General features: G+C 44.0%; 1 protein-coding gene across 24 annotated transcripts in view; it reads left to right on the top strand.

Annotated features, from left to right (window-relative positions):
- Positions 1-24,644, top strand: part of APBB2 (amyloid beta precursor protein binding family B member 2) — a 586,942-nt gene that overhangs the window by 333,825 nt on the left and 228,473 nt on the right. For 19 of the 24 annotated variants that reach the window (XM_033946701.1, XM_033946629.1, XM_033946610.1 and 16 more), the window contains 2 exons: positions 8,138-8,346; positions 24,305-24,367. In XM_033946701.1, coding sequence (XP_033802592.1) covers positions 8,138-8,346; positions 24,305-24,367 — 272 coding nt within the window. The remainder of the gene's footprint in view (positions 1-8,137; positions 8,347-24,304; positions 24,368-24,644) is intronic. The other 5 variants (XM_033946728.1, XM_033946807.1, XM_033946781.1 and 2 more) reach the window with 3 other exon arrangements.

Raw genomic sequence — 24,644 nt, forward strand, 5'->3', positions numbered from 1 at the left:
CAATCCGGCCTCATTCCTTCGTTGGCTGCCTGCCGGACAGGCGGGTTTGGCTCCCGTCTGTCCGGCCAACTTCCAAAGGTACGGGGAAGGGGGGTGGGGGGGTCGGCCAGGGGGGTCGCGGGTCGGTCGGAGGTTCTTGGGGGGGGACGGTCGTTGGAGGGAGGGGGGTTTGCGTCGAGGGCAGGAGGGCCTGGGATCCCTCCTGCCCGTAATGTAGTGCGGGGTGGGGTTAGGGGGTCGCCGTGGCCAGGAGGGTTTGGGCTCCCTTCTGGCCCAACTACCAAAGGTACGGGGAAGGGGGGTGGGGGGGTCGTGGGGGTCGCCAGGGGGGGTCGCGGGTCGGCTGGGGGAGCGGTCGGAGGTTCTTGGGGGGGGCGGTCGTTGGGGGGGAGGGGGGTTTGCGTCGAGGGCAGGAGGGCCGGGGATCCCTCCTGCCCGTAATGTAGTGCGGGGTGGGGGTAGGGGGTCGCCGTGGCCAGGAGGGTTTGGGCTCCCTCCTGGCCCGATATTGTCGGGGAGTCGGCGGTCCTTCGGGGTGGGGGTGCGAATGGTCCTGCCGGGGGGGGGGATGAATCGGACGTCGGGGGGGGGGGGGGGGAACGGAGAGTCGGGACAGCGCACGGAGAGGCGGGGCAGTGCACGGAAGTCAGGGGGGTGAACGGAGAGTCGGGACAGCGCACGGAAAGTCAGGGCAGTACACGGAAGTCAGGGGGGGTGAACGGAGAGTCGGGACAGCGCACGGAAAGTCAGGGCAGTGCATGGAAGTCAGGGGGGGTGAACGGAGAGTCGGGACAGCGCACGGAGAGGCGGGGCAGTGCACGGAAGTCAGGGGGGTGAACGGAGAGTCGGGACAGCGCACGGAAAGTCAGGGCAGTGCACGGAAGTCAGGGGGGGTGAACGGAGAGTCGGGACAGCGCACGGAAAGTCAGGGCAGTGCATGGAAGTCAGGGGGGGTGAACGGAGAGTCGGGACAGCGCACGGAGAGGCGGGGCAGTGCACGGAAGTCAGGGGGGGTGAACGGAGAGTCGGGACAGCGCACGGAGAGGCGGGGCAGTGCACGGAAGTCAGGGGGGTGAACGGAGAGTCGGGCAGCATGCGCGGTATAATCGTGAGCGCGTTATACCAAAGTTTTTGTGCTTATCATCGTGATTTCTGCGCGCTATACACGTGTGCGCGTTTTATACGGGTGCGTGTTATTTGCGTGAAAATACGGTAACTGATGCACTTTTCACCTGTTCCTGATGTGCAGTTGTATTGCCTCCTAGCTATGAGCAGAATGACAGCATCACCCACTATGCACCACGTGTTGTAGCTACTTGCATGCTGAACCAACCACCCTCCTTTTCTTCTTTCACTGATACTTAGTTGTTAATATTTTGTAAAACCAGATCAAGCAGCAGGAACTGATAAAGATCTAAGGCAGCCTTTTTTCAGTCAGGGTGCGACTGCTCCATAGGTGTGCCATGGGAGTTTTGGGGTCATTTTAATTACGGACCTTATTTATGCCAGTGAACTTCTTTCCCTCATGTCTTCTCCCCAGCCAGTGACCCAGTATCTCTTTGTCTCTCTTAACCCCCTTCCCTCCTCTGTACCTTTTAAAGTTTCTTCTGTAGTAGTCGGTGGCAGTGGGCAGTGATACAGGCAACATACTACTGCCAACCTCAGAGTCTTCTCTCTTATGGGGTTGGCATAAGCAGGATGTCTGAATAGCTGCCTGCTAGAAACACAAAGGAGCCACTCATAGGAGCCAACTTTTCAAAATGATTGGAGGTGCCAAACCACAGTGGAATTTACCCTTCCCTGAACACAGTCTTATATATCAGTGTTCTTCAACCACCGGTTGACAGACCAGTGCCTGTCCACAGAAATTTCCAGCCGGTCCACAGGGCCAGCACAGTGTTCTTCAACCGCTGGTCCATGGTGCAATCGATGCAGCGTTATCTTTGAGCCAGCTCCCTCTTCCTAACTGATTCAGTGCACAAAACCACAGGCAGTGGCTCCTAGGGGCATCCTGCGCCTGAACCGGAAGCCTTCTCTCGGACATTGCAACGTCAGAGGGAAGGCTTCCAGATGAGGCATGGCATGTGCAAAGTGCAATTAGTACTATTATGGGGGCGAGGTCTGGGGTGGAGATTGGGTAGAGATGGGTGGGGTCTGGCCCACAACTTAGCCCCGTGTTCTTCAACTGCCGGTCCATGGACCGATACCGGTCCACAGAATAATTCTTTTATTTCTGCCGGTCCATAAGTGTAAAAAGGTTGAAAAACACTGATATAGATTGTTCAATATTAGGGGTGCTTAAACCCCCATAGAGCTGGCTCCTATGTGTACACTTACATGCAAAGAGCAGCAAGGTGCCTAAATGCTATTCTGTAATGACATGAATAAGTGGCATGGTGCATAACTGCAAGGGTGGGTAGAGCATAAAAGGGGCATGTAAGGTACAGAATTCAGTAAGTTATGCTTATATATGCTACATTTAGAGATCTAGTACAGAGGGGTAGTCTAATGGTTATAGAAATGGGCTGAGAATCAGGAGTCCTAGGTTCAAATCCTACTTCAGCTATTTATTTATTTAATTTTCTATCCCGTTGTCCCTAAAGAGCTCAGAACTATCTGGATGATCAGACTGGATAGGTCATATAGTTTTCACCTTCCTTCATTTTTCTGTTTCTATAACTGTATCTCTGAATTTTTTTTATTTTTTTTTTAAAAGCTTGGGAAAGTACATAGGTCTCTAAGGGGGAAGGATAGTAGATGGCATGGATGGACAGATTGGATAGCCAGTGTTTTCCAAGTTGGTCCTGAAGTACCCCCTTGCCAGTCAGGTTTTCTGGATATCCACATTGAATATGCATGAAATTGATTTGCATACACTGCCTCCACTATATGCAAATCCTTCATACATATTCATTGTAGATATCCTAAAAACCTGACTGGCAAAGGGGGGGGGGGGGGTACTCCAGAACTGTCTTGGGAAGGATAGGCCAAATATTTATCTGCCTTAATTTTTCTCTGTTTATATTTCTACCTTCAGTTTTACTAGATCTGTGGCAGGTGTAATTATAGGCATGTGAATATCATATAGAAAAAGTCTTAAATATATATCAAAGTGCAAGTTAATACTTATATCATCATATTTTATAACCTCAGGGTCTTCAGTATGCCAGTTGGGTCAACAGACTCAAACTGGCTAGGCTCTTCTTTAGTCCCGTTGGTTAGTTATGTGTTGTTTTTTTATATTTAATTCATTCCTTTTGTGGCATGTACTTCATAATTTACTTTTATAACTCCATGTTGGTATTTCATCAATTCATAACACACAACCAAAACTATGTGCGCTTAGCTTGCTTAGCAGCATCACCTCTCTGACGGAACATCCGTTTCAGCCCTTTCTTCAGGGAGCAGGTGAGCTTTTAAAGCAAAATGCTGCAAAGCCCAAAAGATCGTATTAATACTTGTACAACTAACGTCTAAAAACAACTTTTGAAATTTAGCACCTCGGCATCCCCGCTGACTCAACTACTTAAATCTCTTATTAAATTATCAAATCTAAATGGTAAAATTCTGGATTTATATCAAAAGCCACTCACCGGGTAGACGGTGTCTATAACATATTGCTGCGAGTCTGTGTGAATATGGCTGCAGCGTCTCTCTCATTTAACAAGGAAACCTCTCCCACAAAGAACGTGAGCTAGAGCCCAACAGCGGATATACGCAAATTTGCGTTTGATTAATCGGCCACTGTGAGCTAATCAGCTTCCTCATTTAGACCTACTGGCACTATGCTATTGATTTCAAAAATCCATTTTAATTCTCTACGAGCTAGCAGTCTATATAAATCTCCTTCCTCCCTCCCACCCAACATTGATAACGTCCATAACTGTTCACCATAGGTCTTGTAAAGTATGTTAAGAACATAAGAACATAAGCAATGCCTCTGCTGGGTCAGACCTGAGGTCCATCGTGCTCAGCAGTCTGCTCACGTGGCGGCCCAACAGGTCCAGGACATGTGCAGTAATCCTCTATCTATACCCCTCTGTCCCCTTTTCCAGCAGGAAATTGTCCAATCCTTTCTTGAACCGTACTCTGCCCTATTATGCTCTCTGGAAGCGCATTCCAGTTGTCCACCACACGTTGGGTAAAGAAGAACTTCCTAGCATTCGTTTTGAAACTGTCCCCTTTCAACTTTTTTGAATGCCCTCTTGTTCTTTTATTATTTGAAAGTTTGAAGAATCTGTCCCTCTCTACTCTCTCTATGCCATTCATGATCTTGTAAGTGTCTATCATATCCTCTCTAAGTCTCCTCTTCTCCAGGGAAAAGAGATCCAGTTTCTCCAATCTCTCAGCGTATGAAAGGTTTCCCATTATCAGACACGTCGCTCTCCTCTGAACCCTCTCGAGTAACGCCATGTCCTTCTTAAGGTATGGCGACCAATATTGGACGCAGTACTCCAGATGCGGACGCACCATCACCCGATACAATGGCAGGATAACTTCTTTCGTTCTGGTTGTAATACCCTTCTTGATTATGCCTAGCATTCTGTTTGCCTTCTTAGCAGCTACTGCGCACTGTGCCTTCGGCTTCATTGTCATGTCCACCATTACCCCCAAGTCCCTTTCTTGGGTACTCATTTAATAACATCCCTCCCATCGTATAGTTGTACCTCGGGTTTCTGTTTCCCACATGTAATACTTTACATTTCTCAACGTTGAACTTCATCTGCCCTCTCGTCGCCCATTCCCCTAGTTTGTTCAAGTCCCTTTACAATTCTTCACAGTCCTCTTTAGTCCGAGCTCCACTAAATAGTTTGGTGTCGTCTGCAAATTTTATTATCTCACACTTCGTCCCTGTTTCTAGATCATTTATGAATATATTAAATAGCAGCGGCCTGAGCCCCGAGCCCTGCGGGACCCCACTCGTGACCCTCCTCCAGTTCAAGTAGTGGTCCTTCACTCCTACCCTCTGTTTCCTACCCGCCAACCAGTTTTTGATCAATCTATGTACGTCTCCTTCCACCCCATGGTTCTTCCGGAGTTTCCGGAGTAGGCGTTCATGGGGCACCTTGTCAAAGGCTTTTTGGAAATCTAGATATATGATGTCTATGGGGTCTCCTTTGTCCATCCGTTTGTTAATTCCTTCAAGGAAGTGCAATAAGTTCGATAGACACGATCTCCCCTTGCAGAAACCATGTTGGCTGGTTATCAGAAGTTTGTTCTTTCAAAATGTTCATCGATGTTTTCTGCTCGATTTCCATTGAAGAATTGCTCAGGTTCCAGTATGTTGGATGTGTCTTCGTTTGTAAATACAGACGAAAAGAACATGTTAAGTCTTTCTGCCACTTCTTTCTCCTCCTTCACCACTCCCTTCCTGTCTCCGTCGTCCAGCGGTCCCACTAGCCGGTTGCTTCCCTTTAACGTATCTAATGTTTGCCAATGCCTAACTAAAGGGGCATTTTCCTTCAATGTATGGACTCTAGACATGTGTTCTGTAAGTCTAATTTTGATGGGTCTTTTAGTACGCCCTATGTAGATTTTATTGCAGGGGCATTGTATCATGTAGATGACTCCAGCACTGTTGCATGTAGAATTATGTTTAGAACAGTATCTTTTATCTGTAATAGTATGGATCCAACTATTGCCACATGCGCCACATATGGTATGACTCCCTAAATGTAAATTTACATTTTGTTCATATAAAGGGCATTTAAGCATTTCTCTAATATTTTTAGTACGGTGATATGCCATTAAAGGTTTGTCATCAATAGTGTCCATTCCTAGCTTAGCTGCATGCCAGTGCTTACATATAATGTGATTAATTTGTTGAGAAAGAGGAGAAAATTTCTGCACAAAAATGGATTTTTGAAATCAATAGCATAGCGCCAGTAGGTCTAAATGAGGAAGCTGATTTGCTCACAGTAGCCGATAAATCTAACGCAAATTTGCGTATATCCACTGTTGGGGATGCCGAGGTGCTAAATTTCAAAAGTTGTTTTTAGACTGTTAGTTGTAAAAGTATTAATACGATCTTTTGGGCTTTGCAGCATTTTGCTTTAAAAGCTCTCCTGCTCCCTGAAGAAAGGACTGAAACGGATGTTCCGTCGGAGAGGTGATGCTGCTAAGCAAGCTAAGCGCACATAGTTTTTGTTGTGTGTTATGAATTGATAGAATACCAACATGGAGTTATAAAAGTAAATTATGAATTACATGCCACAAAAGGAATGAATTAAATATAAAAAAACAACACATAACTAACCAACGGGACTAATGAAGAGCCTAGCCAGTTTGAGTCTGTTGACCCAGCTGTTGACCCCGAGGTTATAAGATATGATGATATAAGTATTAACTTGCATTTTGATATATATTTAAGACTTTTTATATATAATATTTACATGCCCATAATTACACCTGCCACAGATCTAGTAGAACTGAAGGTAGAAATATAAACAGAGAAAAATTAAGGCAGATAAACATTTGGCCTATCCCAGTGTTTCTCAAGACAGTTCTGGAGTACCCCCCCACCCCTCTTTGCCAGCCAGGTTTTTAGGATATCCACAATGAATATGTATGAAGGATTTGCATATAGTGGAGGCAGTGTATGCAAATCAATTTCATGCATATTCAATGTGGATATCCAGAAAACCTGACTGGCAAGGGGGTGGGGGGGGAGGTACTCCAGAACTGACTTGGGAAACATTGGGATAGGCCAAATGTCCATGAGGACAGACGCTATTCTTTATAGGACGCTCATGTGCAATTCTTAAAAGCCACTTAGGTGGCTTCTGAGCCTTGGCGTCCTTATACAGAATCCGGCCCTCAGAGTCTATTCTTTCTTTTGTGCCTGATAATTTGGGGTTTTTTTCCTTGAATTTATTTTTGTGTAGCTTACTTTCCATCTTGTTTGTTTTTTCCGTATTTTTCTATTTTAATTTGCTGATTTTCTGTACTGGTTATCATTGTTTGTATATGGTACTTCAAACTATCTTCTACTATACAGCCAAGTCAGTTTCTGAAAGAGTGAAAATCCCTTGATCCAAACCAGACTTGGTTTCAATCAGGCCACTAGTGGATCTTACCAGTGATCATTGCAGAAGTTTAGATATGATGAGGACTCTGTGGTATTTTTACGTTTATCCACAGTTTTCGACAGCATGGACTACAGTATCCTGTTGGATCATCTAGTCAGTGGGTTATATGATCTTGAAGACACAGTGGTTTGAGTCTTGTTTAAGAGACCCTCTATCACTGAATTTAGTTAACTCACTGGTCAGTCCTTCCCCTTAGGCATAATTTGAGATTGAGTTATTTAATACATACTGTATGAATAACATCCAAATTTACATGAATTTAGGAAGTGATTGAGAGCTAGATGTATTAAACAGGATCGGTGAGACCGTGTGGGTCCGCTCCAATCTGATTTTGGGCTGATTCTAAAAGAGCTATTGATGCACTCAAAATTTTGCATACAAATGATTTGCGCAGAGGTTCATAATAATCCCTGTCTCTCCCATACAATTGATCACTAGATAATCTAGATCAGGGGTGTCCAACCTGCGGCCCCGTGAAGTATTTTGTGCGGCCCTGGTCGAGGTTGTTGCAGTGTTTTCCTCTGCTGCCTCCGGGTGTTTATCATCTTGCCGGCTCCTTCCTCTGTCTTGCTGCAGTGTTTGCATGTTTGTGCGGCCTCAGAAACATTTTTTTCGGCCAATGCAGCCCAGGGAAGCCAAAAGGTTGGACACCCCTGATCTAGATAATTAGTGTTTTCTTCTTTGGGGGGGATTGGGGGCCTAGTTAATGCATTTTCATTAGTAGTTCAAAGCAAGCTGCATTCAGAATTAAATTGGAAGTATAAATCTTGGGAATTATGTTTGGTTCTGTACTAACCATGCAGTAACAAATAAGTAATATGGTTAATCTTTCAATCTTTCTTTTATAGTTTATCCACAATTTAAGACCATATTTATTAAGATAATACTTTGCATTGTACTCCCTTGGTAATGGTGTGCATTGACTACTGTAAGGGAGCAGCATCACAATAGCTTACCACTTTAATTCAGGACACTGATGGACTCTGTGTGTTCATATTTAAAAAAAATCACATTTTTTTAAAAATCCAGTTTGATTTCTTCTCTCTCAGCAGATATATGGAGTGACCATTCATTTCAGACAGATCCAGACTTACCACCCGGCTGGAAGAAAATCAGTGACATTGCTGGTATTTATTACTGGCACATACCAACGGGAGCAACACAATGGGAACATCCTGTTTCTATCGTTACAGATCTGCATGGGTCAAGAAAGGGATCCCTCAGCTCAGTTACCTCATCTCCTACCCCAGAAAATGAGGTAGGACATGGTGCTATTTACCAATGTTTATAATCCACTGTGCTGTGTGCCTCTGTGCCAAATTTGATTTGAGGTGTGTGGGGCGGCTTGCGGCACGTGCAGCGATTTGAGCGGCGGTGGCGGTTTGACTTCTGCACTGCTGTTGCCAGGACGCCTCTTCTCACCCCCGGACCAGCAAACGTAGCAGCTGCGGGGCATTTGCTAGGCCGGCCCACTTCGATAATGCGAGGTGGGCCGGCCTAGCAAAAAGCCCTGAGGCTGCCTGGGCTAGCGGATGCTAGACAGGGGGAGCAGGGAAAGGAGACGGGGTATTACTGGATAGGAGGATCAGGTAAAAGGTGCTGCTGGACAAGGGGGGAGGTAAGAGGAAGGGAGAAGGCCTACTGCTGGACAGGGGGAGCAGGGAAGAGGTGCTGCTGGACGGGGAAGGTAAAAGCAAGAGAGAAGACCTACTGCTGGACATGGGGAGCAGGGAAGAGGTGCTGCTGGACAGGGGAGAGGTAAAATGAAAGGATAAGGGCTGCTGCTGGACAGGGGTGCAGGGAGGGGTGCTGATGGACAGGGGAGAGGTAAAACGAAGGGAGAAGGACTGCTGCTGGACAGGGGGGAGCAGAGAAGGGGTGCTGCTGGACACGGTGGAGGTAAAAGGAAGAGAGAAGGGCTCCTACTGGACAGGGGGAGCAGGCAAGAGGTGGTGGTGGACAGCCGAGGAATGAGAGAGACAGAAAGAAAGACAGACAGTGGCCAAGGAAAGAGAGAGAGAGAGAGACAGACAGAAAGAAAGACAGACAGCGGCCAAGGAGAGAGAGAGACAGAAAGAAAGAAAGACAGACAGACAGCGGCCAAGGAGAGAGAGAGACAGAAAGAAAGAAAGAAAGAAAGAAAGACAGACAGACAGCGGCCAAGAAGAGAGAGTGACAGAAAGAAAGAAAGACAGACAGCGGCCAAGGAGAGAGAGACAGAAAGAAAGACAGACAGTGGTCAAGGAGAGACACAGACAGAAAGAATGACAGACACACACATCTATTCTAGCACCCGTTAATGTAACGGGCTTAAAGACTAGTATACAGTATAAAATGTTAGGCGGTAATTCTATAAGAAACTGTTAGGCGGTAATTCTATAAGAAACTGTCTAGTTTTAGGCAGCAGGAAGGCACATAAATGGTGGTATTGTAGTTATTTACTTGCAAAGTTGCCACTTATGTGGGTAAATGACCTCTTATAAAATTCTTCTAGTGGAAAAGTATGCACCATGGTTTGAAGGTGCATCTTTCCTGGTAGGTATACAGGTGAGTGGAGTATGAGCAGAGCACATAGAGCAACATAGTTTGTATATCTGTCATTTATTGCGATATGCAGGCCAATGTTGCTTGTCGCTGTAGTAAAGATTATTAAGCACAATGAAATATTAACCCACCTTAGCATAGAGAGAAAAGGTACCCTGTTTGAAGCCTAGAAAGCCCAGAAAGGGGAAAAGGTTCATAGAAGCAGTGAAAGCCTGGAAAGGGGAAAAAATTCTCCAGGGGCAGTGAAAGCCTGGGGTTGATGTGCAATTGAAACGGTATACCGTATTTGTATGTTCGCTGCAAAGAACTAAGCTCTCAAGAGAACAAATCTGTTCCCTTGAGGCTAGAATAGCAGACTTGGAGCAGCTTAGAGAGACAAAGAGGTACATACAGGAGACCTTCAGGGACGTTGTAGAAAAGTCCCACCTCCAGTCTGGCAGGCCCTGTGCTGCCTTGGAGGAGGGAGGTCTCTTAAAAGGAAAGCTTCACCCTGGTGAAGTAGAAAATAATCCTGTCGCCAGGACCTGTCCACCAGGGGATGCAATATCCTCTCGCACTAAGGAGGGGCTTCTGCCCAGGAAGGAAGGGCTAGGACATCTGTTGTAGTTGGTAAGTCCATCATTAGGCATGTAGATAGCTGGGTGACTGGTAGGCATGAGGATCCCTAGTTACTTGACCGTCTGGTGTGAAGGTGGCGGACCTGATACATCACTTAGATAGGATTTTAGATAGTGTTGGAAAGGAGCTAGCTGTCTTGATATATGTAGGTACCAAGTTCTGGAAGCCAAATTTAGGCTCTTAGGTAGAAAGCTGAAATACATATTCTCCAGGGTAGCATTTTCAGAAATGCTTTGTGATCCATGTGCAAGAGGCAGGCAGAGCTCTGAAGTCTCAATGCATGGTTGAGATAATGGTGCAGGGATGAGGGATTTAGATTTGTTATGAACGGGGTAACCTGGGAAAAGGGGAACCTATTCTGAAAGGATGGACTCCACCTTAACCAGGATGGAACCATGCTGCTGGCTCTAACGTTTAACCTAAGACGGCGGTGGTGGGGGGGGGGGGTGAGAGGGGAAGCCGACAGTTTCACAAGAGTGGATGGTTTGGTGTGGAGTATCCTTGAAGGATACTATTAAAACAGGATATTTAGGGAGTCCCAATTGTAAGGTTTCAATAATGGTGAAAGAAGCCAAGAGTGCTTAAGAGTAAGACCAGAGTAAAGGACTCAAATTATGCCTCTCATCTTCTCAGCCCGTAGATACGAGGGATCTTCAAAGCATTTCCACACTTTTATTTTTTAAACATTATTTATTATATATCTCAAACGCAAATTACATCACTTCTGTGATACATTTTTCCCAGTGTTCTAGTAACACCCACCTTTTTGATTTAGCCTTCAATCCATAACCCTACTCCTCTCTGCCCACTATTTACCATCCTAGCCAGCAGATTAACCAACCCCCCTGTTTGTCTGTCTTGTCTGTTTAGATTGTAAGTTCTTTTGAGCAGGGAGTGTCTCCTTTGTGACTCTGAACACCACTGCTTATGTCTGGTAGTGCTCTAGAAATAATAGTAATAGTATTACCACTTGTCCCGCCTCAACCATTTCCCGTGAAAATTTGAAAGTGCAGAAACTTTTTGAAGCCACAATTTGAAGTGTCTGTTTACAAATCACTGCGTCACTGAATATATAGCACTGAATGATGAGTTAGATATAATAGGCATCTCAGAGACCTGGTGGAAGGAAGAGCATCAATGGGATACTGTATTACCTGGGTACAAATTATATCGCAAGGATGGAGTAGATCAAATTGGAGGGCGGGGTTGCACTATAAGTTAAAGAAGGAATTGAATCAAACAAAATAAACATTCTGCATGACATAGCAGTGTGGAATCCATATGGATAGAAATTCCATGTATGAAGGGAAGGAATATACTGGTAGGGTTATGCTACTGTCTCCTGGGACAGAATAAGCAGACAGATTATGAAAGCTGGCAAATTGGGCAACAGTAAAATAGGTGGTTTCAATTACTCCAGCATTGACAGGATAAATGTTACATCAGGGAGTGCTAGGGAGATAAAATTCCTAGATGTAGATTCTTGGAGCAACTGGTCCAGGAGCCAACAACAAAGTTGCTACTTTAGTTTTGGTTCTTAGAGGAATGCAGGGCATAGTATGGGATGTAACTGTGTTGGGTTCTCTGGGGAACAGTGATCATAAAGTGATCAAATTTGAGCTGATATCTGGAGTGACATCTAGAGAAATGTGCTCTAGTGGCATTTAATTTCTGAAAGAGTGATTATAATAAAATGAAGAAAATGCTTAAAAAGAACATAAGAATAGCCTTACTGGGTCAGACCAATGGTCCATCTAGCCCAGTATCCCGTCCTCATGGTGACCAATCCTGGTCACAAGTACCTGGGAAAACCCAAACAGTAGCAACATACTTTGCTATCAATCCAGGGAAGCAGTGACTTCCCCTATGTCTGTCTCAATATGGACTTTTCCTTCAAGAACTTGTCCAAAGCTTTTTTTTTTTAAACCAGCTACATTAACCACTCTTACCATATCCTCTGGCAATGTGTTCCAGAGCTTAACTATTCTCTGAGTGAAAAAAATATTTCCTCCTATTGGTTTTAACATGTACTTGTGACCTGGATTGGCTACCGTGAAGATGGGATACTGGGCTCGATGGATCATTGATCTGACCCAGTAAGACTATTCTTATGTTCTTATGAGGTATCCCAAAAACATGAAGCCAAAGGTGGTAGGAATAGTGTTTAAGGGAGGCGGAATTAACCACATGTTAATTTTGGATGGGATAGGGATACCAAGAAGCTCTTTCTAGTATAAGCTGGTTACAAGTTTATGGTTGTCTTTTTGTTTGACATTAGTTAGTGTTTAGCCTTCTAAACCATTGACTTCAGTGTAAAGTTTCCTATTTAAGAAGCTAAGGTAGGACTGGTAATTTTAGAAGTGTGAGAATCCTCTGCTTCATATAACCAGCAGATGGCACTTCAGAGAGGTTGAAGACCTGAGTAGAATGGTGTTAGCACCTCTTCTTGATCACAATTGGTGGCAGTGGCCTGAAAGCTTCATCACATTATGCATGTACAATATGTGTAAGGCATGGGCTTTTATATCAGTTATAGGGTGGTCTAAGTGCTTGTGCCTTAATGTATGCACGTTTTCTGTCATTTCCACAAAAAGAAAAATAGAAACGGAGAAATATGGCAGATTAAGGACAAATGGCCCATTCAGTCTGCTTATCCTCTCTCTAAGAAATCCCGCATGCCTGTCCTAAGCTCTCTTGAATTCAGACAGTCTCCATCTCCATCACCTCTTCTGGGAGACTGTACTACGCATCTACCACCCTTTGTGTAAAAAAATATTTCCTTAGATTACTCCTGAGCCTATCACCTCTTAATTTCATCCTATACCCTCTCATTCCAGAGCTTCCTTTCAAATGAAAGAGACTCGACTCATGCGCATTTATGCCACGTAGGTATTTAAATGTCTCTCTCATATCTCCCCTCTCCCGCCTTTCCTCCAAAGTATACATATTGAGATCTTTATATATGTACCCATATGCCTTAGAATGAAACATAGAAACATAGAAACATAGAAATTGACGGCAGAAAAGGACCACAGCCCATCGAGTCTGCCCACACCAGTGACCCACCCCCTGATTCTTACTCTCCTATAGATCCCACATGAATATCCCATTTCCTCTTGAAATCTAACACGCTGCTGGCCTCAATCACCCGCTGAGGCAGCTCGTTCCAATGATCGACCACCCTTTCGGTGAAGAAGTACTTCCTAGCATCACCCTGAAATTTCCCTCCCCTGATTTTCAGCGAGTGTCCTCTGGTTACCGAGGGCCCCGTAAGACTGAAGATATCATCTTTCACCACTATACGCCCAGTAATATACTTAAAGGTTTCAATCATGTCTCCTCTCTGTCTTCGCTCCTCCAATGAGTACATCCGCAGTTTTTTTAACCTTTCTTCATATGTGAGATCCCTGAGCCCCAAAACCATCCTAGTAGCCATTCGCTGAACCGACTCAATTCTCAACACATCTTTTCGGTAGTGTGGTCTCCAGAATTGAACACAATACTCGAGATGAGGTCTCACCATGGATCTGTACAGTGGCATTATTACTTCAGGTTTTCTGCTGACAAAACCCCTACGGATACAGCCCATCATTTGTCTTGCCTTGGACGATGCCTTCTCTACTTGATTGGCAGCCTTCATATCGTCACTAATGATCACTCCTAAATCACGTTCCATCGTGGTCCTGGACAAGGTTTCACCATTTAGTGTGTAAGTTCTGTGTGGATTTTTTTTGCCTAGATGCATTATTTTACATTTTTTAGCATTGAAGCCTAGCTGCCAAGTTGATGACCACTGCTCGAGCTTTCTTAGGTCCTGCGTCATAAAGTCAGGCACACTGCTGTTGCCAACTATGTTGCATAGTTTGGCATCGTCGGCAAACAGTGATACTTTTCCTCTAAGTCCTTGGGTCAAATCTCCTATGAATAAATTGAATAGAATCGGCCCTAAGACGGAGCCCTGAGGTACTCCACTCATCACTGCTGACGTTTTGGAGGGGGTACCGTTTACCATCACCCTTTGAAGCCTACCATCTAGCCAATCCTTTATCCATGTAGTGAATGTATCCCCTAATCCCATCGATTTTAGTTTGTTCAACAGCCTTCGGTGTGGGACGCTATCAAAAGCTTTGCTGAAGTCCAAATATATCACGTCAAGGGACTCACCGGCATCCAGATGACTGGTCACCCAGTCAAAGAAGTCAATCAGATTAGATTGGCAGGACCTTCCCCTGGTAAATCCATGTTGATGTGGATCACGTAAACTTTCTTCGTCTAGAATTTTGTCAAGTTCTTGTTTGATCAGTGTTTCCATGAGTTTGCACACTATGGATGTAAGACTCACCGGTCTGTAATTTCCTGTCTCTGTTCTGCATCCCTTTTTGTGGAGTGGAATTACGTTAGCCGTTTTCCAGTCTAGGGGTACTTTTCCCGTGCGCATGGAAAGATTGAAGAGTACGGATAGTGGTTCAGCCAGAACTTCACTCAGCTCTCTGAGTACCCTGGGGTGTAGATTATCTGGTCCCATGGCTTTGTCCACTTTGAGTCTTGAAAGTTCGTGGTAGACGCTACTAGGTGTAAACTCGTAATCGCGAAACAGGTCATTTTGGCTGTCTCTTATTTGTAGTTGTGGACCATCTCCCGGTGCTTCACAGGTGAATACTGAGCAGAAGTATTCGTTTAGCAGTTCTGCCTTGGTAGTATCAGATTCTGCGTAGTTTCCATCTGATTTCCTAAGGCGTTCTATTCCATTTTTGTTTCTCTTCCTGTCGCTAATGTACCTAAAGAAGGATTTGTCCCCTTTTTTAATGTTCCGTGCTAGATTTTCCTCTGTTTGAAGTTTGGCTTCCCTGACTGCCTTTTTGACAGCCTTAGATCTGGCCAGATAGTCTTCTTTTGCCTCCCTTTTCCCAAGATGTTTGTAGTTGATAAATGTTTCTTTTTTCATTTTAATGAGGTCCGAAATTTCCTTGTTGAACCATTGTGGTTTTTTGTTTTTCCGGCGTTTGCTTACTGTTTTTACGTAGCGGCCAGTTGCTTCATTCAGGATGGATTTTAGATTTGACCACATAGTTTCCGGATTGTCAGTTTCTGCATGGTTTTGCATGAAGACCACACATTATTTTAGTATCCTTCCTCTGGACTAACTTCATCCTTTTTATATGTTTTGGAAGGTGCGGTCTCCAGAATTGTACACAATATTCTAAATGAGGTCTCACCAAAGTTTTATACAGGAGCATCAATACCTCTATTTCCTACTGGCCATACCTCTCTCTATGCACCCTAGCATCCTTCTAGCTTTCATTGTCACCTTTTCAACCTGTTTGGCCACCTTAAAATCATCACGTACAATCACACCCAAGTCCTGCTCTTCTGTTGTGCACATAAATGCTTCACCCCCTAAACTATATCGTTCACTTGGGTTTTTGCAGCCCAAATGCGTGAACTTGCATTTCTTTGCATTAAATCTTAGCTACCAAATTTCAGACCATTATTCAAGCTTCGCCAGGTCTTTCTTCATGTTATTCACATAATCCAGGGTGTCCACTCTATTGCAGATTTTGGTATCATCCGCAAAGAGGCAAATCTTACCCGATAGCCCTTCAGCAATATTGTTCACAAAAGTGTTAAAAAGAACTGGTCCAAGAACAGAACCTTGAGGCACATCACTAGTAACATTCCTTTCCTCTGAGCAATCTTCATTGATCACTACCCTTTATCACCTTCCACTTAACCAGTTCTTGACCCAGCCCATCACTTTGGGTCCCATCACAAGGGCACTCAGTTTATTTATTAGATGTCTGTGTAGAACACTGTCAAAGGCTTTGCTAAAATCTAAATACACCACATCTAGCACACTCCCTCTATCCAATTCTCTAGTCACCCAGTCAAAGAAATTGGATCAGATTTGTCTGACAAGACCTACCTCTAGTGAATCCATATTGCCTCCGGTCCTTTAATCCATAGGATTCCAGAATCTTCACCATTCTCTGTTTTAAAAGTGTTTCCGTTAATTTGCTTACCACAAAAGTCAGACTTACAGGTTTTCTTTTATTTATAGACTCGGTTTTCAATAGACACCTTAAATAGCTCCTTTAGTGGGAACCCTATTAAAGAATTACCCTTTAAATTTCTTTTTTCCTTGATTGCTCTGTGAAGTAGATTTGAATTCCATGTTCTTGAGCCTTTCTGGTGATTTTCTAAATCCTCTCTGGCCTTGGAGACTGCATCCATCTGTTGGAAGTTCTGCAGATCTATGGTTCTCAGTGTAGTTGGGATGTTCACAATGACTTGCATGACATAGATCTGCATGCCTTCTTCTTTGGTATGCTTGTCTCTCATGCATATTCATTGTAGCTATTCTGAAACCTGACTAGCTTGGTGTACCCTGAGGCTGGGGTTGAGAACCATTGCTGTAGATGACTGAGTGGAGCACTTTAAAGAAAAAGAGAACAATGAACCTATAGATTTCCAGTGAAAAACTAAAGGATGTGTTGTTAAAAAGATCCTTTAGTTTTTCACTGGAAATCTATAGGTTCATTGTTCTCTTTTTCTTTAAAGTGCTCCACTCAGTCATCTACAGCAATGGTTCTCAACCCCAGCCTCAGGGTACACCAAGCTAGTCAGGTTTCAGAATAGCTACAATGAATATGCATGAGAGACAAGCATACCAAAGAAGAAGGCAAAGTTAAAAAGATGACTAAACTCCTGGGTACAGTGTCCAACATAAAACCTGCAATAAATTTTTATGTTGCACACTGTATCTAGGAGTTTAGTCATCCTTTTTACCCTATTTTTGTGCTTTTCTCTATGAGTAGGGCACTTCAGTCATGGGCTGAACAGAAGAATCCATGGCTGCTGCTGCCTTTGCTGCACTTCAAAAAGTTGTCCATGGGTGCGGGAAATGTGCTTTTTAGTGCCCCCCTCTGAGGCTAGACCTCCAAGGTCAGTCTTGATCCTGTCTCTTACCCTGCACTTCACTATATTAAGAGGACCTACTGAACACTATCCGAGTCTTTTATCACTTGAACACAGGCCTTAGTTCAAGACAATGTAGCCACAGCTACTTTTTCAGTGGACCTGACTTTTCCAGACTTTTCATTAGTGAGGACCACTGTGTGGTCTTAGATGGGGTAGTTTTATAACAGGAGCCTTGTAGGATGCCGAATTTAATATTGTACGTTTGAGATGTAGTGTTATTGAATATTACTTTTGAAGAGTGATCAGCAAAATATGATTTGAACCAGCTGAATATTTGACCTAAAATACCAATGGAAGATAGCCTAGCTAGCTATAGATCATAATCAATAGTATCAAAGGCCATGGATAGATTAAGTGAGATAAGAATGACTGATCTGTGATGGTCAAGTTGATACACTATGTTTGTCGTCATTCCTATTAGAGTGCTCAGTTGAATGATGATTGTGAAATCCTGTCGGGTTAGGATGTATTGCATTCATTGATTCAATGAATTCTGATACTTGATTAAGCACAATCTTCTCAGTTAGTTTGCCAAAAATGGGATATTTGAGATCGGATAATAGTTAGATGAATCCTGAAGGCTAACTTTATGAACTTTTACAACTGGGAAAATTGTTGCTTATTTTTTCACTAAAGTAATCGGCCAGATTCTGGGTTGTAAGTTTACCCTCTGTCATAAGATCTGTTGTTTGGATATTAGGAGCAATAGATTTAAAAATTGCAAAGAATGCAAAGAACGTCAAGCCAGAGGAAAACATCGAGGAAGAAGTCCGGGAGTTAGAGAAGCTCATCGAGGAGGCATACAGGGAGGCCATGGAAAATCACCAGCTACAGTGGAACTGCCGAGATACACCTGCAGAGAGCAAGGACCATCTGGAGGACAACCACAAGGGAGAAATGGGTGACATTGCAGCAAGATCTGGAAACAGCGGAGGGAACCCATAAGAAGATGAGCCCGGTGCAAGCCAATGCCAGGATGAGGGAAGATGGAAGTGCACAAAGGACACAGACCTACTGGAGAGATGGACATACACCAGAGACACAGACCTGTGGATAGAAAAGTAAGAGAAGATAGAGAGGACAGCGATCATCGTGGGGAACTCCATCATCAGACAAGTTGACAGCCACATAGCGGGAGGAAGACGAGATCAACTGGTGACCTGCTTACCGAGAGCCAAGGTAGAAGACATAGTGAGACACATCGACAGTGTGGAAGAGGAAGATACGGCGGTGGTGATCCATGTGGGGACAAACAACATGAGCAACAGGAACTACAACAGGGAAGTACTGAAGGACAAGTTTCGGATGCTAGGAAGGAAGCCGAAGACCAGAACACAGAGGGTAGCGTTCACAGAGATCCTGCTGGTACCCAGTGCCAACGAGAAGAGGCAGACAGAGCTGCAAGCAGTCAACGTGTGGATGCGGTGATGGTTTGAGGAAGAAGGATTCCACTTCATGCGCAACTGGACAATGTTCTGAGGGAAGAGCAAGCTATTCAGGAAGGATGAACTCCACCTCAGCGGAGACGGAATGAGGCTACATGCAAGCAACATCAAGAGAGAAATTGAGAAGTTTTTAAACTAGGAAGAAGGGGAAAGTCGACAGTCAACCGAGAGTCGATGGTTTGGGAACTGATATACCCAGACAATACCATGTAGAAAGATAGCGGGGAAGACTCACCGGATTATAGGCAAGACAGAAATACTGACGGATCGAAAAGAACACAAGAGGAAAGGAAATGCAAGAAAGTAACAGGCCGCAAACTCAACTGTATGTACACGAACGCAAGGAGCCTAAAGAATAAGATGGGTGAATTAGAAGCTATGGCACAAAAAGATAACCTTGACGTCATCGGCTTCATGGAAACATGGTGGAATGAGGAAAACGTCTGGGACACAAGCTATAGGACAAAAATGTGGGACAAAAATTGCCCTATATGTTAAAGAGAGAATTGAGTCTACCGGAGAGAACACAAAGAATAAGTCAGAGTCTCTTTGGGTCAAAATTACGGGAACAAATGGAATGGAAACAAAGATCGGCATCTACTACCGACCCCCAGGGCAGTCAGAAGAAATTGATGGAGAAATGATGGATGATATTAAACACAACTCCAAGGGACGCAATGCAGTTATAAGAACATAAGAACATAAGAAGTTGCCTCCGCTGAGGCAGACCATAGGTCCATCCTGCTCAGCGGTCCGCACCCGCGGCGGCCCATCAGGCCCATTGCCTGAGCAATGGTCTATACCTATCTATACCCCCCAATCCCTTTTTCTTCTAGGAATCTATCCAAACCTTCTTTGAAACCATTTAATGTTTTCTTGTCTACAACAGCCTCTGGAAGCGCGTTCCATGTATCCACCACCCTCTGAGTGAAAAAGAACTTCCTAGCGTTTGTTCTAAACCTGTCCCCTTTCAATTTCTCCGAGTGCCCCCTTGTACTTGTGGCGCCCCTTAATTTGAAAAATCTGCCCCTGTCTATTTTTTTATGCCCTTCAGGATCTTGAAGGTTTCTATCATGTCTCCTCTAAGTCTTCGCTTCTCCAGGGAGAAAAGTCCCAACTGCTTCAATCTGTCGGTATATGGGAGATTTTCCATTCCCTTTATCAGTTTGGTTGCTCTTCTTTGTACTCCCTCAAGTACCGCCATGTCTTTCTTGAGGTACGGCGACCAGTACTGGACACAGTACTCCAGATGCGGCCGTACCATTGCACGATACAGCGGCATGATGACTTCCTTCGTCCTGGTCGTAATACCCTTCTTAATGATACCCAGCATTCTGTTTGCTTTCCTAGAGGCTGTGGCGCATTGCGCCGATGCCTTCAGTGTTGCGTCTACCATCACTCCCAGGTCTCTCTCCAGGTTACTAACCCCTAGTGGTGTTCCCCCCATTTTGTATGTGAACATCGGGTTCTTTTTCCCCACGTGCATGACCTTGCATTTCCCCACGTTGAAGCTCATCTGCCACTTTTCGGCCCATTTTTCCAGCTGCGTTAGATCCTTTTGGAGATCCTCGCAGTCTTCCTTGGTTTGAGCCCTGCTGTATAGTTTGGTGTCATCTGCAAATTTAATGACTTCACACTTAGTTCCCGCCTCTAGATCATTTATGTAGATATTGAACAAGAGCGGTCCCAGCACCGACCCTTGCGGAACTCCGCTCGTGACCCCTTTCCAGTCTGAGTAGTGGCCCTTTACGCCAACCCTCTGCTTCCTGTTTGCCAGCCAGTTTTTGATCCATCGGTGGACCTCCCCTTGTACCCCGTGGTTCCATATCTTTTTAAGCAGTCTCTCGTGTGGCACCTTGTCGAAGGCTTTTTGGAAGTCGAGGTAAATGATGTCTATAGATTCCCCTTTATCCACCTGGCTGTTCACTCCCTCAAAGAAGTACAATAAGTTTGTGAGGCATGACCTACCCTTACAGAAGCCATGTTGACTCGGTTTTAGCTGCCCATTTTTTTCGATGTGTTCACAGATGCTGTCTTTAATCAGTGCCTCCATCATCTTTCCCGGGACTGAGGTCAGGCTCACCGGCCTGTAGTTTCCCGGGTCCCCCCTTGCGCCCTTCTTGAAGATGGGCGTGACATTTGCTATTTTCCAATCCTCCGGGATCTCTCCGGTTTTTAAGGATAGGTTGCATATCTGTCGAAGTGGCTCCGCTATTACGTCTTTTAGTTCCTTGAGTACCCTTGGGTGAATACCATCTGGACCCGGCGATTTGTCGCTCTTTAGTCTGTCAATCTGCTTGAGTACATCTTCTTGGCTTACCTCTAAATCGACCAGCTTATTGTCTTGTTCTCCTATTACGATCTCCTCGGGTTCTGGTATGGTGGTTATATTCTCCATCGTGAAGACTGATGTGAAGAACTCATTTAACCTGTCAGCTATCTCTTTCTCTTCTTTTACAACTCCCTTTCTGTCTCCATCGTCCAATGGGTGACTTCAATTATCCGGAGATAGACTGGAACCTAGGCACTTCCGGTTGTGGTAGGGAGACCATGTTCCTGGATGCTGTAGGCGATTGCTTCCTGGAACAACTCGTGAAGGAAAATACAAGAGGACTGACGCAAGGTGTAGAAGTAGAGGGGACACTGGGAACCAGTGATCACAATATGATCTGCTTCGACCTGGACACAGGTGTAAGGTGATGCATGTCGGTAACAAAAATCTTATATACGAATACAGGATGTCTGGACCCTCCAGGAGAGAGAATTGGGAATACTTGTCAACAAGTTGATGAAGCCGTCCACGCAATGTGTGGCGGTGGCAGCGAAAAGGGCGAAAGGAATGCTCGGAATGATTAAGAAGGGGATAATGAACAGATCGGAGAAGGTTATCATGCTGCTGTACCGGGCCATGGTACGCCCTCACATGAAATACTGCATCCAGCACTGGTCGCCATACATGAAGGAGGACACGGTATTACTCGAAAGGGTCCTGAGAAGAACGATTAAAATGGTAAAGGGGCTAGAAGAGTTGCTGTAAAGCGAGAGATTAGAGAAACTGGGCCTCTTCTCCCTTGAAAAAAGGGGACTGAGAGAGGACATGATAGAAACATTTAAGATACTGAAAGGAATAGACTTAGTAGATAAAGACAGGTTGTTCACCCTCTCCATGGTAGGGAGAACGAGAGGACACTCTCTAAAGTTAAAAGGGGATAGTTTCCGTACAAACATAAGGAAGTTCTTCTTCACCCAGAGAGTGGTGGAAAACTGGAACGCTCTTCCGGAGGCTGTTATAGGGGAAAACACCCTCCAGGGATTTAAGACCAAGTTGGACGGGTTCCTATTGAACCAGTACGTAAGCAGGTAGGGCTTATCTCAGGGCACTGGTCTTTGACCTGGGGGCCACCACGGGAGCAGACTGCTGGGCACGATGGACCACTGGTCTGACCCAGCAGCGGCAATTCTTATGTTCTTATACAGAATAGATGGGTTTTCATTTGTATGAATTTTCTTTGAATAATAAATAGTTTTTCTTAGTCTTTTTTAATGCGGCGTGTTCATTATACCTTTTAAGATTGGTTACTGTATTTTTTGCGTCTCTTTCCAAGAACCTTAGTTGTTTTTTTGGGAGTGCAAGTTCCCCAGTATACCAGGGGTTCATCAGCTTATGTGATAAGAGTTCTTGTTATCTAAGGAGCTGAGTTCCTGACAAATAAGCTGATGGCTGTTTCCCATACTCTTAGTTGATAATCTGGGGATAAATTTTCTAAGTCAGAGGTGGAAATGCCTAGGAAGGGGTCAATGGAAGAAGAATCTGGGCCAAAATGTCTTAACATTTAGTATCATTTAAATGAAACACAGTACAATCAAATCTAAAAAGATCGTGTCAGTTTGCAAGGAATAAAGGAACATAATGAATAAATAACAAAAGAAACTTAAATGATAGCAGAGTAGAACAAATGCAGGCCAAATACAGGCCAAATACAATTATGAGTTTATTGGATCAGAGCAGTTGAAGGGAGAAGCATGATTGAAGTAGAGAAGGAGGCATAATGTATCTAATAAAGTACCTGTGAAGTGCATACAAGAAAGTAAGAATGAAGGTGGCATGGAGAGGTGCATAGAAATAAATAAGGTTAATAATAGATGCTGAGGAAGAACCATGGATTGAGCAGCATGTTATGCTTTTATGCAAGAGCGACGTAAAAATAAGATGTATATCGGCATAAGAAACAATTTAAGCTACTGGCTATAGACATGGAGTGGCGGAATCAAATGGGAAGCCGATTCAGAGAGGCATGCCAAAGGTAAAACGCTAAAATAAAACTAAAAGTTAATATTACATATCGGGTACTGGCTGATAAATGAATGTAATCAATGTAAGCGGCTGAGCTAAACTGTAAGGAGGAGACATGATTTTTTTTTTAAGTCATTTAAGTACCAGGAAGACACAAAGGTAAAAAAGTGAAAGTAAACCATGGACTTACTGTGTCGGCGTCACTAATGCTGTGTGCACCAAACAAAAAACATCAAGCATGCGCTGGCACGACCTTTAAAAAAAAGTATGCTGAGCATGCGCAGGCTGAAACTTTAAAATAAGGGCCTTCAAAGACATGAGGGGAGAGACGTCAAAAAGGGCGTGTGAAAAAGGAGACAAAGGAAACAGAGCAAAGGTCTAATGAAACAAAATGGAGATAGACCCCTGTTGTACTTAACTTTAAAAGGCTGACCTGAAATAAAAGGGGTACTGCTATATAAAATGAGAGACAGTGTGATTCTTCAGAGCTACCACTGCCTCTTATTTTCTTATCAAACTGAAGAACTACTCTTTTGTAAAAATAAAAAAAATTGATAATTATCCAAGCCAGGAACTGAAAATATTTTGTTCCAAATAGGTCTCCAAATATGTATGAACATTTTCACAATGAAATAGTAAATTTGAAAAATTATCTTTCCTCAGAATTCTTGCTGCTTTGTTAGGCATTCATTATGCTTTCCCCTAAATTCTGTATATGGCACCTTAAGTTGTGTATGCAAATTGGTGCGCACCGCTGATTTGTGTATTCAATGGTTTAACAAGCCTAATTGGTGCTGATAATTGGCAATTAACACTTCATAATTGATGGTAAATATGCATTCTGTAAAATAGTGCGTCGGTTCTAGTGCACAAACCTGAAAAGGAGGCATGGCCAGGGGATGATCATGGGCAGATCATGTCCATTCCTAAAATTTATGTGCACTGTTATAGAATATGCCTGATACATGCACAAGTTAGGTGCAGGTGTTTAGGCCTGGTTTTCCTTGCTCAAATTAGATCCATTTTGCTTGCTTATCAAGACCATAGCATCTTTGGAAGTAACTTCATTGTGTCTGTTTTAAATTCACATTTTCATATTAACTTTACCATTTCCAATCATTTTATTTTGGTAAGTACTTGTAAAACTGTGTGGGGGTGGGGGTGGGGGGGTTCTATCTTGATCCTCTCAACATCCATCCTATATTAGACTAATTAGCGGAAGTTTGAGTTGTTTTGTTCCTAACTCATCATATGAAAATCAGTGCTAACAACCATGTCTTGTGTTTTTTTTTTTTTTTTCTATCAATGTCTTCCTCTGTGAATAATTATATGTCTAGAGACAGCCATGGAGTGATTTTGCTGTACTGAATGGGGGAAAGATTAATAGTGACATATGGAAGGCAAGTATCTGGTCTGATTTCAGATTGTTCCATTATGTTTTATCCCCTTTGTATTTTGCATGGCAGTGGCTGTGTGTTTTTCATGGGGCTGTTCACAACACAGGCACAAAAGCAGAGTGATCATTGGGGCAATGCCTAGCTCACATACATTCTTTTCCATTTCTCATCTTTTCATCTTAACGGGGTCTTTTATACTGAATGGGGGTAGGGGAAGGGGGAGTGTCGGTACTGCTGTTACATCTTAAGCAATAAAATGTTTGTCCTGAATGAAGCGTTG

Source organism: Geotrypetes seraphini, chromosome 1, assembly GCF_902459505.1.
Source record: "Geotrypetes seraphini chromosome 1, aGeoSer1.1, whole genome shotgun sequence".
Lineage (NCBI taxonomy): Eukaryota > Metazoa > Chordata > Amphibia > Gymnophiona > Dermophiidae > Geotrypetes > Geotrypetes seraphini.